The sequence below is a fragment of the Eubalaena glacialis genome, chromosome 1 (assembly GCF_028564815.1).
Source record: "Eubalaena glacialis isolate mEubGla1 chromosome 1, mEubGla1.1.hap2.+ XY, whole genome shotgun sequence".
Lineage (NCBI taxonomy): Eukaryota > Metazoa > Chordata > Mammalia > Artiodactyla > Balaenidae > Eubalaena > Eubalaena glacialis.
This window is the reverse complement of record NC_083716.1, coordinates 211,007,767-211,022,763: the sequence shown is the minus strand read 5'-3', so window position 1 is coordinate 211,022,763 and position 14,997 is coordinate 211,007,767. Positions and strand designations below refer to the sequence as shown.

At 38.5% G+C, this 14,997-nt stretch overlaps 1 protein-coding gene across 1 annotated transcript in view; it reads left to right on the top strand.

Annotated features, from left to right (window-relative positions):
• Positions 1-1,375: 1,375 nt before the first annotated feature.
• Positions 1,376-14,997, top strand: part of DYTN (dystrotelin) — a 51,491-nt gene continuing 37,869 nt past the window's right edge. Inside the window, exons 1-3 of the mRNA XM_061204222.1 lie at positions 1,376-1,394; positions 11,377-11,451; positions 14,141-14,342. Coding sequence (XP_061060205.1) covers positions 1,376-1,394; positions 11,377-11,451; positions 14,141-14,342 — 296 coding nt within the window. The remainder of the gene's footprint in view (positions 1,395-11,376; positions 11,452-14,140; positions 14,343-14,997) is intronic.

Below are 14,997 nucleotides of genomic sequence, written 5' to 3'. Positions count from 1 at the left end.
GTAACCCTTGTTCTCAACAGCACCCAGAAGTTTTACTTGTCTCTCCCACACACGAAATCAATACTGAAATAGCCCTTTGAAACAGAGATGTAGGAGTAGTCTTAAATTATGCAGCATCTCTATTACTAATGAATGCACTTCTGTGAGCCCTTAAAAACAGTGCAGCCTCGATATCAGTTTTGTGTGTAGTTGCTGGACAGTCAGAACAAGACATCCACTCTCCATAGGAATGCCACATCTGGAAAGCTGTTAGTACTTAACTTTTCCTTCTTCCAAAACTGCTGAATAACCTCTACAGAATGTTTGACTAAACTGCTTCCCCAAGGAAACTAAGAAAGGTAAGGACCTGGAGTGGAGGCAGATAGATTGTATCTCCAGGTGCACTGTTGACAGGATGGGAGACTGGACCCTTCTGCACCTACCTGGGGACTTCAGGAAGGGCTCGGGGAAGTGTTTCTACACCAAGAAGAATTCTAACCTGATTGCCCTTGCTACAACTTTTCAAAACAAATCTTACCTGAATATATTTGGAACCTTCCTGGTTTGGGGCAAGTCTGGTATTTTCACTATTGCTATCATATTTTTAAAGAACTAATGTAATCAATTTTGTTTTAGTTTCTCCCTTTGTAAAATGTTGCTTATCTGCCCAACAATTTGTGCCTTAATTAATATACTCATTAGAAGATGATGAAAAGTCCTACCTAAACTTAATTACCATGTAATTTTTTAAAACAGTTTTCAACTACTCATATTAAGAAATGTCATTCTTAGAAATGTGTAAGGTTTGATTATAGCATAACCCATTCTTTTTGTTGAAAGCAAACTGAATTGTATACACACACAGACACACATAAATACACACATATATGTGATAAGGTGTTCAAATGGATAGTATTTTTCAGATACTTAGTATGTAGAATGATTCACTATAGTGCTATTAGAAATTCAAGCATTGAGAGCTTCAAATTTTGTCCTTCAAAATTCAAGTAAATTTCCGTTTTGTTGAAGTGAGAATTCAGTCCACTCTTAAAATTATAATGCCTCAAAAGTTCTAAGTATTCACCATATTAGTTTCAGGAGTTTGTTTCCAGCTTCCCTAGAGAAGTGACCAGTATAAGAAGCTTCTCCCTGCTTTCCTTATTTTTTACCCTCCCAGGAGTTTTTAGTCTCCCTGAACACCTTGCAGTCTTCGTTCCACAGGTGAAATGACTTTGCTTAGTTGCCTTTTTGCCCCCCACTCAGCAATTAGGACCACTGGCCTAAAATATCTCTGATACATCCAGCAATTCCACTGCAAAACCTCCTGATTAAAATATTGGTTCATTTCCAGTTACAAGGACCTTCTTGCCATCTGTTATTCCAAGAAATTCCTAAAATGGACCCAGATAAACAAGGTAAGTATTATTGTTAAGTTTTTGAGCACAGTTTGCAAACAAAAAAAATCAGGCACAGATGTTGTATTTTCAGACTTCCGAGTTGCAGAGGAGTGACATTTGGCAAATGCCTGGCTGAAAAAGAAACTATTGGTTGATTGAAAAGACTTTCTCCGTTTTCTAAACAGAAATTCATAACATATTGACGAGTATTTGGTCTGTTGTCCCCAAAGCACCAAAAAATAATTTAACAAAAGACTTGATCTCAATATAATTGCACTTTAAATTGCTACTCAAATACACAAAAAGTGGCTTATCTTATTTACATATATCTTCATAGTTTACCATTAAAATGACATCACTGTAGATATTTTAATGTCAGGGGTAAGTTCACTGTACTATTTGAGACCAAAGTTGCGAGAAAAGTCTCACAGCTGTTACTATATGACTATTTGATAAATGGATAGAGGGAAACTAATTCCCTTTTCTTCCAGCATCTCTGAATGCCAGGGTAGGCCCAGGGCTGGCTTGTGATATTTTTATTGTTGGACCTAGTGGCAGCCTTATTCCCCTAGCTAAGATCTAGATTGTTAACTTGGCTTGTTTTATATAAAATTCTGTACTATCTCAAGTTATTTATCTAAAACAACATTCTGAATGATTCAAATTATCTTTGGGTTTCCCAGTATTGGGCCTTCATATTAGTAAGCTTAACACAAAGCAGTAGATAATCCATTCAAAGCTCACTTTTCTCTCCCTAAGGAGTGTTTCTTAAATGTAGTGTGTGTGCATCAGAATCATTTAGAGGGTTTGTTAAAATGCTGGGCTCCACCTCCAGGGTTTGTGACTCAGTAGGTCCAGGGTGGGGACCAAGAACATGAATTTCTAACAAGTTCCCAGGCCATGCTGATGCTGCCCACTTAGGACCACTGGCCTAGAATATCTCTTTCTGGATCATCGAACTAGATGATGGGTTGTTGAAAGAAATTTTATTACATTCTTAGTATCTGTAGAAAATGACACATATTGATTTGGCTAAGTAAAAATATGAATCGTTTAAAGCAAAACATGGTTCCCAGTTAAATTGCTTCCATGAACAAGACCATATGTAGCTTTGTAGCTTATATTATTATTTTTTTGAACATCTCAAATTACTTTGTTTATAGCTTTGGGTCTGATACAGCCAGCAATTTCTTCCTTTCTTGAGTCTTCTCTTACCAGCAGGAGAAAAAAAAAAAGAAGCCTTGAGGAAGCAGGGCTGCTGGTGAATCACCTGGGATACTCATTCATTTTCCCCATGTACTATATCACAGCTTGCCATGTTATGCTGCATAACTTCATCAGATGACACTGCAAAACATAACTTGACAGGAGTGTGATGGGCCAGATGGTAGAGCAGCCATAGAATCACTCTTCCACCAACAGCAGCATCTGGGAACCTGCAGACTCCCTAGCTTGCTGATTCTGTGTTCATTTGGTGCATCTGAGAGGAACCAGGGCACAAAAATTGGCCAGTTTCCAGAAGGAAAAACAATGTTGGGCATTACATTTTTGTAAATCATTTCCACACTATTGTGGCTACTCTCTATGTGCTCTCCTTCTCCAGACTTAGGGCAGAGGTATGACTTTTCCCCTACTCTAACACTGGACTCTTATCTGAAAACTAAGCATTTTTAAAACATAAGGAAATAGTAAACAACAAAAGAGAGTGAACTGTTGGTCTCTGATATGGTTATACCTGTTCAAAAAAGAATAACAAAATATAGAGTGTTTTTAAATAAGCTGTCTTGTTTAATGACACAGCCCACATTCCCCTAAGGTAGGTGTCTTTGACTCATGATCATATATTGATCATTGAATCAAGGTATATTTAGAGAGAGGCCAGGGGTATGCTCTAAGGTCTCAAGGGTGGGTCTGACCTGGTTCAGCGCCGTAACACCCTGAGTGGCTTAGCTTAGTGCCTGGCACTCAATACCCATATGTGGAATAGCCAGGACTTCACGCCACGACACTCAAGGGCAAGAAACAGCCTTTTCCAAACCAAAAGCTAGTCACTGTCACTTGGTATGAAATTTAGACTAAGTGAAGTTTGGGAAGCAGCTGTCCTGAGACAGACAGAAACGATTTCAGGTTTTTCCTGAACATCTGGTCTGAAGTGCTCAGAGTATCTGGTCTGAAGTAGCATCCTGGCCGCCATTCACTCTGCTCTTTGCCTTTGGCTTTGGGGTCCACTTGAAGATAGGGGACTCCTTGTCAAGACTGGACACAGAAAACCTTGCCAAGCCTAGTGTCCGGTCTCCCTAGTTACACAACGCAGCCATTCCCTCCACCCGGGGAACTGCTAGTAAGGGAAGCCCCGGACTCAGCCTGCAAACTTGAACCCCAGTTAGGCATCTCCCACTTTCCTGTCCAGGTATCAGCATCTCTCCTGCTCTAGGGAAAAGAGAGTCACATCTAGAACAACACTAAAATCAAGATTGGTTTTCAAAGGCAACTGAGATTCCAGAATGTCTGTAGGTATATGGGTCAGGGAGGAGCGGCCGGGACAGAGGATGAAGTTGAGGTGCAGGCAGTGAGGGATCCAGGTGATATTTGCCAGAGCAAAGCCCCTCTCAGAGGGAACCTGCTCTCCTGGCCATCCAGCATCTGGTCACGTTTCTTCTGCTGAACCAGTGCACCTGCTTTGGAAGAACAACTTCCCCCTGATTTTAGTCCATGAAATTCTAGTAGTGTTGATTCCAACTCTCCCATTTCCATGGATGGCATTGATTCTTTGATGGGCCTTTCATACTAAAGCCTGAGTGGGTTGACTTCAGGGTGGCCCCTGAAACACTGACCCCTTAAAAGGTGGTAAGTCTCCCAAAGGAGTAAAGAGAGCTTAGACCTTGGAACACACACAGAAATGGACATGGAAACATTGCCTTTTCATTCTTTAAATTCTCCCACTGCTGCAAGAACAAGTCAGAAATTAATATCACCATAAATTATCCTGCCACATATGTTTGAATCAATGAAATCCCCCCATCAATCCCTTGTTTTGTTTTGTTTAGGGCCTGCTTAGCAAAGGCTAAAGAGCCTGCTGTGTTTCTAGTCACAAACACTTCTCCAGCACACAAAACATTTACTCCCAATTGCCTAAGTTTTATGGTAATCAGCTGACAATAAATTTGAAAATAGCTTTATTTTCCTCAAGGCATCTTCCCTTCAGCATAATAGATACAAGTAAGTCCTGGGCTCAAAGCTTGTTTGCATGTGAAACCTTGCTTCCAAGTGAGCATTATGGGTATAAAGTCTATTTAATTGAAATTTGTTATCACAAGAAATATTAGAGATGCAACGTTGCTTGGCATTTCTTTCCAAAGTGTGTGACTGGTTTCCTCTCTCACTGCCTGCTGTAACAATACCATATCTTTACCGTTCCTCAAGCTTTCTGCTCTACCATCTCTTACTAATTCTGAGTGAACTTGTCCCCAGCTTCATAAAGAAAACAGAAACCCTCAGACATGCCTTCTTTCCCACACCCACCATCATATCCTTTTATTCTTCCTCTCAGGGAATGAGGATTCATGGAATGTTTCCATGTCCATTTCTGTGTGTGTTCCAAGGTCTAAGCCTCTCAGGGGCTTCTTGCCAAAGCTAATTCCTTCACCTGTACATCTTCCCCCATCCATTGCCTCTACCTCAGAGATTGTATCAGTTAGCTACATTTCAGTTACTTGTAAGAGAGAACTCAGCTCAAAGAGGCTTTATTACCTTATATAATTAATTACCCTAGGGAGGACTAGCTTGCTCTGAGCCCAGACAATGTCAGTAGGATGTGGTTTCTCTCCATCTCCAAGTTCGTCTCTACTCTCCTTCGTGTGTTGGTTTCATGCTCAAGCTACATATCCCGACAGGAGAGTAACTGCTGCTCCCATCTATGATTCCAATTTCAGGTCCAACAGGAAAAAATAAGTCTTCTTCTTTGATAACTTGAACAAAGAGTCCTTGATCCAAATTTCATTGGTATATTCTTTGCCTGACTTTGGTTATGAGTCCACATCTGGGGAGGGCAATGATGCTCTCATTGATCAGGTAGGCCTGGGCCACGTGTCCTCCATGGAAATAGGAGCATTGGAATGAACCCAGCTAGAATTTCATGGACCAAGATCAGGGGAAGGTGGTTCACCAGAAGAAAGGTGAATGGATGTTGGGTGGCTACGGGAACATGTTGTCCTCTGAGACAGACTTTGCTATATCAAGTATCTCCTGGAACCCTACTTCCTGGACCCTCAACCTCATCCTCTCTCCTGACCCCTCCTCCATGACCCATACATACATTTTGGAATCTCTCCTGCCTTTGAAAATCAGTTTTGATTTTGTGTGCTTTTCTAGCGATGGCCCTCTTGTCTTCCCTTCAGATTAAGGATCTTGAAAGAGTTGTCTGCTTTTATATTTTTTCTTTACCTTACATTCATTGATCAATCCTGTGTAATTTGATTTCGGCCCCCATATCCCCATAAAAGTGCTCTTATGAAGCCTTTAATAGTCAAGTTCATCAAAACAGAGACTAATTTTTAGCCCATAGTTGATCTCCTCGTGGCTTCCAGATACTGAAGTATTGGCTTGTCTCTACTTTCTGAAACTCACCTTCCTTGGCCTTTGTACCATTGTTGTCTCCTGGTTTCTTTGGCTTTCCCTTCTTCTTCTTCTTCTTCTTAGGTTTCTCTCTCTCCTCTGGTACTTAAATGATTATGTTTCTCAGGCATACTGTTACTTAGCCTAATTTTCTCTTCACTTAAAGCACTCTTCTTAGGCAACCTAGTAGATGGACATGGTTTTGCCCACAGTCAACACTAATGACTCCTAAATCTCTATCCCATCCTAAATAGCAACTCTGACCCCCAGACACAGAATCAAAAATTGAGTCCTGTTCAACACCCTGAACAGCTCCCCCTCCCAGCCAGTATTCTTTAAAACTGAGCTCTCAGTCTGGTAGCCACTAGCCACATGTGGCTATGGAGCACTTGAAATATGGCTAGTCCAAATTGAGATGTGCTGCAAGTGTAGAAAAGATATTGAATTTTGAAGACAATAAGAACAGAAAATGTTTTATTAATAATTTTTATGTTGGTTACATGTTAAATAATATTCTGATAGATTAAATGAAATACATCATTAAAATTAATTTCACCTGTTTCTTCTTACTTTTTAAAATGTAGCTGCTAGAAATTTAAGGTGACATATTTGAATCATACTGTATTTCTCCCATTGGACAGCAATACTCTAAAAATTTCTCATGGCTACTCCCTCCATGCTGGGAAATCTCTTTAAGCTTCTCCTTTTCATCACCATGTGGAACCCTCTGGCTCTAGTCCAGCATTCCCAGTTTCTGACCTGTTGCCTTTCACCTGGACTCTGCTTGATCCACAAGCCTTCTCAGAAAGATACCTTGATCAATACATCTGTCTATTCTCTCAGGTCACCTTAGCTCCATGATTTGCAGTCCAAGGACCATGCCCTCCAACTCCTTGTACTCCAAGCCCAAGTCTCTGGGGACAAGTCCCAGTTCCAGAATCCTGGACTCCCAAGTGTCTGGGAGGTAGTTTCAACTGCCTATTGGACATCTCCATTCAGATGTCTTACAGAAACCTCAAACTCAGATGTTGAAAATGAATTCCCATTCCACCTCTATGCGCAAACTTAATCCTCCCCCATTATTTCCTACACTTGGTCTCCCTCCCACATCCAATCAGCCACCAATCCCCGTCAATTTCACTAGAAAATTGTGCCTCATATCTCCCCCCAATTTTCTCTCCCCAGTACTGTTCAGATCGCTATCATGTTATAGAAAGTAAAAAATTATGGAAGCAACCTAGGTGTCCATCATCGGATGAATGGATAAAGAAGATGTGGCACATATATACAATGGAATATTACTCAGCCATAAAAAGAAATGAAATGGAGGTATTTGTAATGAGGTGGATGGAGTTAGAGTCTGTCATACAGAGTGAAGTAAGTCAGAAAGAGAAAAAGAAATACAGTATGCTAACACATATATATGGAATCTAAGGGGAAAAAAAAAAAAAAAAAGGTCATGAAGAACCTAGTGGCAAGATGGGAATAAAGACACAGACCTACTAGAGAATGGACTTGAGGATATGGGGAGGGGGAGGGGTGAGATGTGACAGGGTGAGAGAGTGTCATGGACATATATACACTACCAAATGTGAAATAGATAGCTAGTGGGAAGCAGCCGCATAGCACAGGGAGATCAGCTCGGTGCTTTGTGACCACCTAGAGGGGTGGGATAGGGAGGGTGGGAGGGAGGGAGATGCAAGAGGGAAGAGATATGGGAACATATGTATATGTATAACTGATTCACTTTGTTATAAAGCAGAAGCTAACACACCATTGTAAAGCAATTATACTTCAATAAAGATGTTTAAAAAAAAAAAAAAATTAAACCCCTCCCATAATGTACTCCTGTCCCCAGATAAACAGTTAGAAGTTTGATATATAACCTTTCCTACTGTGTTTATTGTGTTCTTTTTTGCTATTAGTTTTTATCATTTACAAAAATAAGACCATACTAAGTTACAGACACATTGCCGAGGATTTGGGCTTATAATCATGCTTTAAAACGTCTTTCAACCTCAAGATTGCCAAAAATTTCTTCTTTTAATTGTCTTAGAGTTTTAAGAATTCATGTTTAACTCTGTAATACATCCTGGTGTTATTTTTGTTTATGATCTGAACTAAAGTACCTATATTATATTTTTCTAAATAGTTACCCATCCAATGGCCCCAACACTATTTATTAAATAATCTATAATTTCCTCATTGATATAAACCACCGATATAAAAGGAAGTTATTGATTCTCACTGAGTTAAAACATCATCTTTATCATATGCTAAAACCCTATGTAAGACATATATACACTACCAAACGTAAAATAGATAGCTAGTGGGAAGCAACCGCATAGCACAGGGAGATCAGCTCAGTGGTTTGTGACCACCTAGAGGGGTGGGATAGGGAGGGTGGGAGGGAGGGAGATGCAAGAGGGAAGAGGTATGGGAACATATGTATATGTATAACTGATTCACTTTGTTATAAAGCAGAAACTAACACACCATTGTAAAGCAATTATACTCCAATAAAGATGTTAATAAAAAAACAAAAACCCTATGTATACATAGGTCAGTTTCTGATTTTGTTCTGTTCCATTACTCTATCTGTTCCTGAAATAAGCATACATTGCATTTATTCTTACAGATTAATTTTATATTATTTTGTCAAGTTCAAAATGGTAGTTGGAATTTGGGTTGGAATTGCTTTAAATTTATAGGGGAGAATTCATATCCTTATGCTATTGAACATTCCTAATCCAGGAATATCCAGGAATGGAGGAAATAGACATCTCCATTTATTCATATTATCTTTAATGTCTTTCAATAAAGCTTTATAAGGTCTTACACATTGTTTTGTTTACTTTAGGCATTTTTTTAGATGTTAAAAATTTCCTGTTCTAACTGATTATTCTTGGTATAAAGTGGTGGTACTCAAAGTATAGTTCCTGGACCGAAAGCATGAGCATCGCCTGGGATTAGAAATGCAATACCCAGGCCCCCCGACCCAGACTCTGGGGGTAAGCTCTGCAATCTGATGCAAGTAAAGTTTAAAAACCACTGATATAAAGGGAAGTTATTGATTCTCATACAATTGTCCTAAATCCAGCCAACTTGCAGATGATCCTCATGAATTATCTGGATAGAGAGGCAATCAGAACATCTGTACATCTCTTCCTTCCTAAAATTTATAACTCTTATTTTTATTTGTTTTTGTAGATTAGAATTCCAAAACAGGGACAGCAAATAAGTTCCAATTCTATTATTATATGCCAGCTCCAATGGACTCATACTGACATCCTGGAGGGCTATCCTTCAAGGTCTATCAAGGAGATTCCGCCCTATCTGGCACAGTGTGGAGGGGACAGGGGTGGTCCTGATGCCCTGTATTTTATTTCTCTGCTTCAGACTAGAGTTGGATCACAGTGGTGAAAAGGAGGATGGGGGTGATTTTTTCCTGACTCTAACAGGGATGTCTTTTGTCTATCTCACTTTTATACGAAATTTGCCTTTTATTTCTGACATTTTAAGGATGTTTCCTCTCTTCCTAGATCATGTACCAGTTTTTAAAAAATCAGAATGGCTGATGAATTTTACCAATGTATTTTGAGAATCCACTGGTTCAGTAACTTTTTTCCTTCTCTTAATATATTAATTAACTGTTGAACAAATTTTAAATTCCTGAAATAAATCTTTCCATATCATGGAACATAATTCTTTAATATGTTCTTGAAAATGTTTGCTAATATATTATGTTTTATCTTTGCTTTCATCTTAAATAAGATATGTTTATTTTTTATATATCTGATTTAGATGGTATTTAGATGAGACTTCAAACTTTAGACTTTTGAGTTGATGCTGAAACCGTCCCATATTGGACAATTTTCCTTGGCCAATTATACCAATTTCCTTCAAAGTCTCAAATCAGAATTTAACTATTTTCTCTCAGTAATAACAATATTTTCAATAAAACTTTATCAAATGTTGGTATTATAGTTATGTTAGCCTCCTAAAATAAATTGGGAAGTTTTCTGAGTTTTTCCAGTTTTTTTTTTTTTTTAATTTTTTTTTTTAACGTCTTTATTGGAGTATAATTGCTTTACAATGGTGTGTTAGTTTCTGCTTTATAACAAAGTGAATCAGTTATACATATACATATGTTCCCATATCTCTTCCCTCTTGCGTCTCCCTCCCTCCCACCCTCCCTATCCCACCCCTCTAGGTGGTCACAAAGCACCGAGCTGATCTCCCTGTGCTATGCGGTTGCTTCCCACTAGCTATCTATTTTACGTTTGGTAGTGTATATATGTCCATGCCACTCTCTCACTTTTTCATAGCTTACCCTTCCCCCTCCCCATATCCTCAAGTCCATTTTTAGAAGAGTTGAGTAACAGGGATTCCCCTATCCCTTGAAAGTTTAAAGGAATTTGCCTGCAAAACTATCTCTGCTTATGATTGTTTATCTTTGATGACTGTTTTTCCTCGTCAAAAAGTCTTCTATAGTAATTAGTCTTTCAACTTTTTTTCATATGTTTTGATCATTTCTATTTTCTATTACATATACAAATGTACAGGGCATTTGTATATTACATATACATTTTCTATTACCTAGATATGGCTCCAGAGCTTTCTCTTCTCCTCCACTGTGAAAAGGGTGAATACATACTCAGTGCCTGGTAAGTGCTCAGAAATGCTAGCCACTGATGTAGTGATGTTGGTGGTGGGTAAAAGAAGGTATATTAATAATTCTTTTCTGATTATAAAAATAACATGTGCTCTTTATAGAAAATTTAGGTAATATTGACAAGTAGGAAGAAAATAACTAAGAATTCGAGCACTCAAAGATATCCACTGTTAACAGTCTGATGAATGATATTAGAAATTAAGCTCCACGGGGCAAGAATTTTTATCTGTTTTGTTAGTTGCTATATTTCAGGAGCCTGGAATCATGCCAGGGCCATATAGTAAGAGCTCAATAAAAATCTGCTAAATGAGTGGATGGATAGTCATTTTCATAGATGCATAAATATGTGTGTACATATGACTAGAATATATTAACAAACTGAATTTATATTCTACAGATAGTTTTTTGTCTTATTGTTTCATAGGCTATTTCATTTTTATATAAAAAGTGGATGGCTTCATGGAGGAGTCCTCCTCACTGGGGGATTCCTTAGTTTGGTGGGCTCAGAGGAGGCTCTCTATGGTCACCTGCAGCCTAGGATAGCGTAGTCCATTATTATTTGTTCCCAGGTAGGAAAGAGAGCTCTAGACCGTGATTTCCTCACCTGCAAAATAAAGTAGGGCTACATGCTCTCTAGGATTTCCTTCTAGGATATGGGATTTATCTAATGAGACAGTCCTTTATCTATGATATTTCATGTTTTCTTTACAGATGCTCTTAATAGTATTGAGAATTCCATTTATAGAACAGCCTTCAAATTACGATCAGTGCAAACCTTGTGCCAATGTAAGTACAGGTTCTCTTGAAACACTTGAAATAATCTGACCCTGATGTGTAATGTAAAATTCATAGAAAACCAAAAACACCCCCCATGTGAGTGACTGCTGGATCTGGAAGGTTGGACCTGTGCATCTACCCTACTTGTAACAGAGAAGATGGAGTGTGGAAGATACACCTGTGTGTTCCACCCACATGTAGCTTCGCTGACTGACAATAGACAATTATTCATGGATGAGGATTTTAATTCTTTAAAAAAATGTTCCTACTTGGTTTCTGCAAATTTTTTGTTTGTTTATTTCCTTTTCAGGATACCAATATTGACGCAAAATAAAATCACAAAATAAGTTAGTTTAATATAACTTGTAGATTCAAATATAAACATTTCTAAATTCCTTCTACTACTTAAGACTTGCATTTTTAAGTTGTACCCCCGTCTCTTTCTGAACCTGCAAAAGTAAGTTCAGATGAATAATCCTCAGGCCATAAAGTTTAAAAATCGCTTGAGAATTTCATGAGAACTACTCTTTTGCATTAAATTTTACCTGATTGAATGCCATGGTTTCTTTTCCTATACTATTATCTAGGTAAAATACAGTAAAAATTTTTATCCTGTAAAAATTCTCCAAAATGATATGACTTGGGTCCTGGCTGTGAAAAACGACAGGCATTCAGCATATCTGAAGTTATTGATTTCTAATAAGTTCTGTACTGCATTTTTAAAAAATCACTTTGTGTAATTTATGACATTTATTACAGCAGACCTAAAAAAATTGTGTTTTATATATATATATATAAATTGTATTTTATATATATATATATATACACACACACACACACACACACATATATATGTCATTTTTCCTAAAGGTTGAAATTTTTTTAATATTTTGCCTCTGCCTAATAAGTTAGGTACACCAGTGGTTTTCAAACTGTGTTTCACAAAGTGGACATGGGTGTGAAGTAGGGTAAGAAAGGGCCAGCGAGGTGGGAAAAGGAAGTATAGGCAAGTAGAGAAAACCCAAAAGGCTATCTCCTCTACCAGAACAACTCTGTTTTGCTCTATCTTCCATATTGCATTTCTGTGAAAGTGTCCTTTGAAGAAGGGCTTCTTGGCTTAAAAAAAAATTTTTTTTTAAATCACTGATATAGGCAAATTACTTATATTATTCCAGAAATCAACAAAAGACAGAAGATGCTCACTAAAAATTTACCCTCAATCATGCTATTTTCCTGGAGAATGTCTCCTATTAAAGAAAGGTAGCAGCCAATGCTCACATGAGCCTCCATCATTGTTCATATGAGCCTGGGTGTGTACAAACAGTGTAATTTGAGGGTGTACCTTTCTGAAGTTTTTATTACGCCTGGCATCAGAAACAGTGAATATAAATAATATGCATGGGAAATAGTAATAGTACACTAAATCAGAAGTTGAAAAGTTCTACCTATAACAGATAACCAAACAAAAATTGGAAAACAAAAGTCCCTAACACCGAGATAAACATATCGTGAGCTCCAGGCAGCAGGATCTGGAGAGCCGGAGAGCGTTCCTGCACAAATCTGGTGGTGAGATTAATGGCCACCACTATTATCTGTTTTGCTGTAATACAGAGCTCTCAGCAGAAGCCACAGCATCCTGTGTACAGCAGGCCAGGCTGAGGTGATAGGTTTTGTGATTGAATAACGATGAAAGAGTTTGCAGTCTCTACCACATGCAGCCACGCTTTTATCACAGTCACATCCCAAAACATACCCCCTCACTTTCTTAGACTCTCCCTTTAAAAAGCAGTATCAGAGAACAAATAAAAATGTTTATTATACGTGCTAGATTTGTTGCATGTGAGGTTGATTTACGAAGTAGACAGAAGTGCAGGGTTTTATCACTTCACAGGCTGAAGCATTTTAAATGCCAGCAGCTCTTGGTGCCACTGACGTCCCCATCTCTCAGATGGCACAAGTGGGTGTTTATTCATTTTGTCTGTCATCCTCCATCTGCAAGAAACCATAGGGTCAGTTCTATTTCATTCTTCCTTATATTTATTGCCTTGTAACATTTTTAGGAGAAGGTGATAAAAAAATATGTAAGAAATAAACCATTATTTTTTGTAAGCAACTTTGGTTTTATTAAGTGCCTTTCTGGATAATAATACTGATGAGACCAAGATCAAAAAAATAAGCATTACTAAAGCAAGGGTGAGACCTAAGGAGTCTAATTCAGCAACTGCTCTTTTATAAAGATCACTGAGTTTTTTAAGTAATGCATTTGCATTTTTATACACAATATTCCTTCTCGAGCTAGGCTGCAGACAAGAAAAAATGATACTTGAACATGAAAGATGAATTTTCTCAATCCACTTAATAAACAGTATAAAAATGTTTTTCCCAACTTTTCACCAGTGTCCTAACTTCCTCGGAAAGCTATTTTCAAGTTTCTCACATCTTTCCCTTTTAATTTCCTTTTATAAAGCCACATCCTAGAGGTTATACTGGGAATAATGTTCTAACTATGCTTTACAAACAAATAGGAACGCCTGAATTATACACGAGAGAGACGTATCCAAATAGTGGCCATATGTAATTCCCTTAAAAAAACAGCTGCTGTAAAAAACAGTCTTCATTAAAGACTAGATGATGTTTACTTTTTTGAAGCCTTTTGCTCAGATCAGAGGTGATGCAGTGTTTCCTTTGCTTCCTGCAGTGGACTTGATTGGCAGTTCTCTGATTCAGCATGTCCTACTACGTCAGAGTCTCTGGGAGGCAAGAGAAAGTGCTGTCTCTGTGCAGCAGCTTTTTCAGGCTCTGCAGGAGCTGTTTCAGAGAGTCAGGGTGGAGAAACCAGGACAGGTGCACCCCAGAGCTTCGGAACTCACTCTGACCCTTCTCACAACAATGTATGACAGGTGAGGCTGAGGGGACCATGCTGTGACCTCACAGGGGGTGTTTAGTTGCCTCTGGTCATTGACCAGTTGAGGTTGTCTAATATTTGTTCAAGGTTTGATATCTAAGAAGGCTTCTTTGTTCGTTTGTCTTCCTCAAATGTATTATTCAGGAGGGGAACAAGGAAGTACATGCTTATCAACCTCACTAATATGAATGACTCATGGACAGCAAAAAGGGGGAAAATCCACATTTTCATACAGACTCATTTCCACTCTAGAGAAGCACGCACACCTTTTGCTAGGGCAATTATGCATCTATGTATATATATAAATTACACTTTTCTCTTGAGTCCCCGGTAGTATATGTCTTTGCTTATTCCTTTATAACCAGTTGTCAGTTTCTGTTTGTGGGCTAAAGTTGAATAACCTGTGCATAAATGGCTAACCTATTGTCTTAGTCTGGGCTGCTATACCAAACTACCGTAGACTGGGTGACTTAACAAACATTTATTTCTCACAGTTCTGGAGGCTGGGAAGTCTAAGGTCAAGGCACCAGCAGACAGATGGGTCTGGTGAGAACCCACTTCCTGGTACATAGAGGGCCATCTTTTGGCTGTGTCCTCACATGGTGAAAGGGGCGAGGGAGCTCTTTGGGGTCTCTTTTGTAGTAATAGCA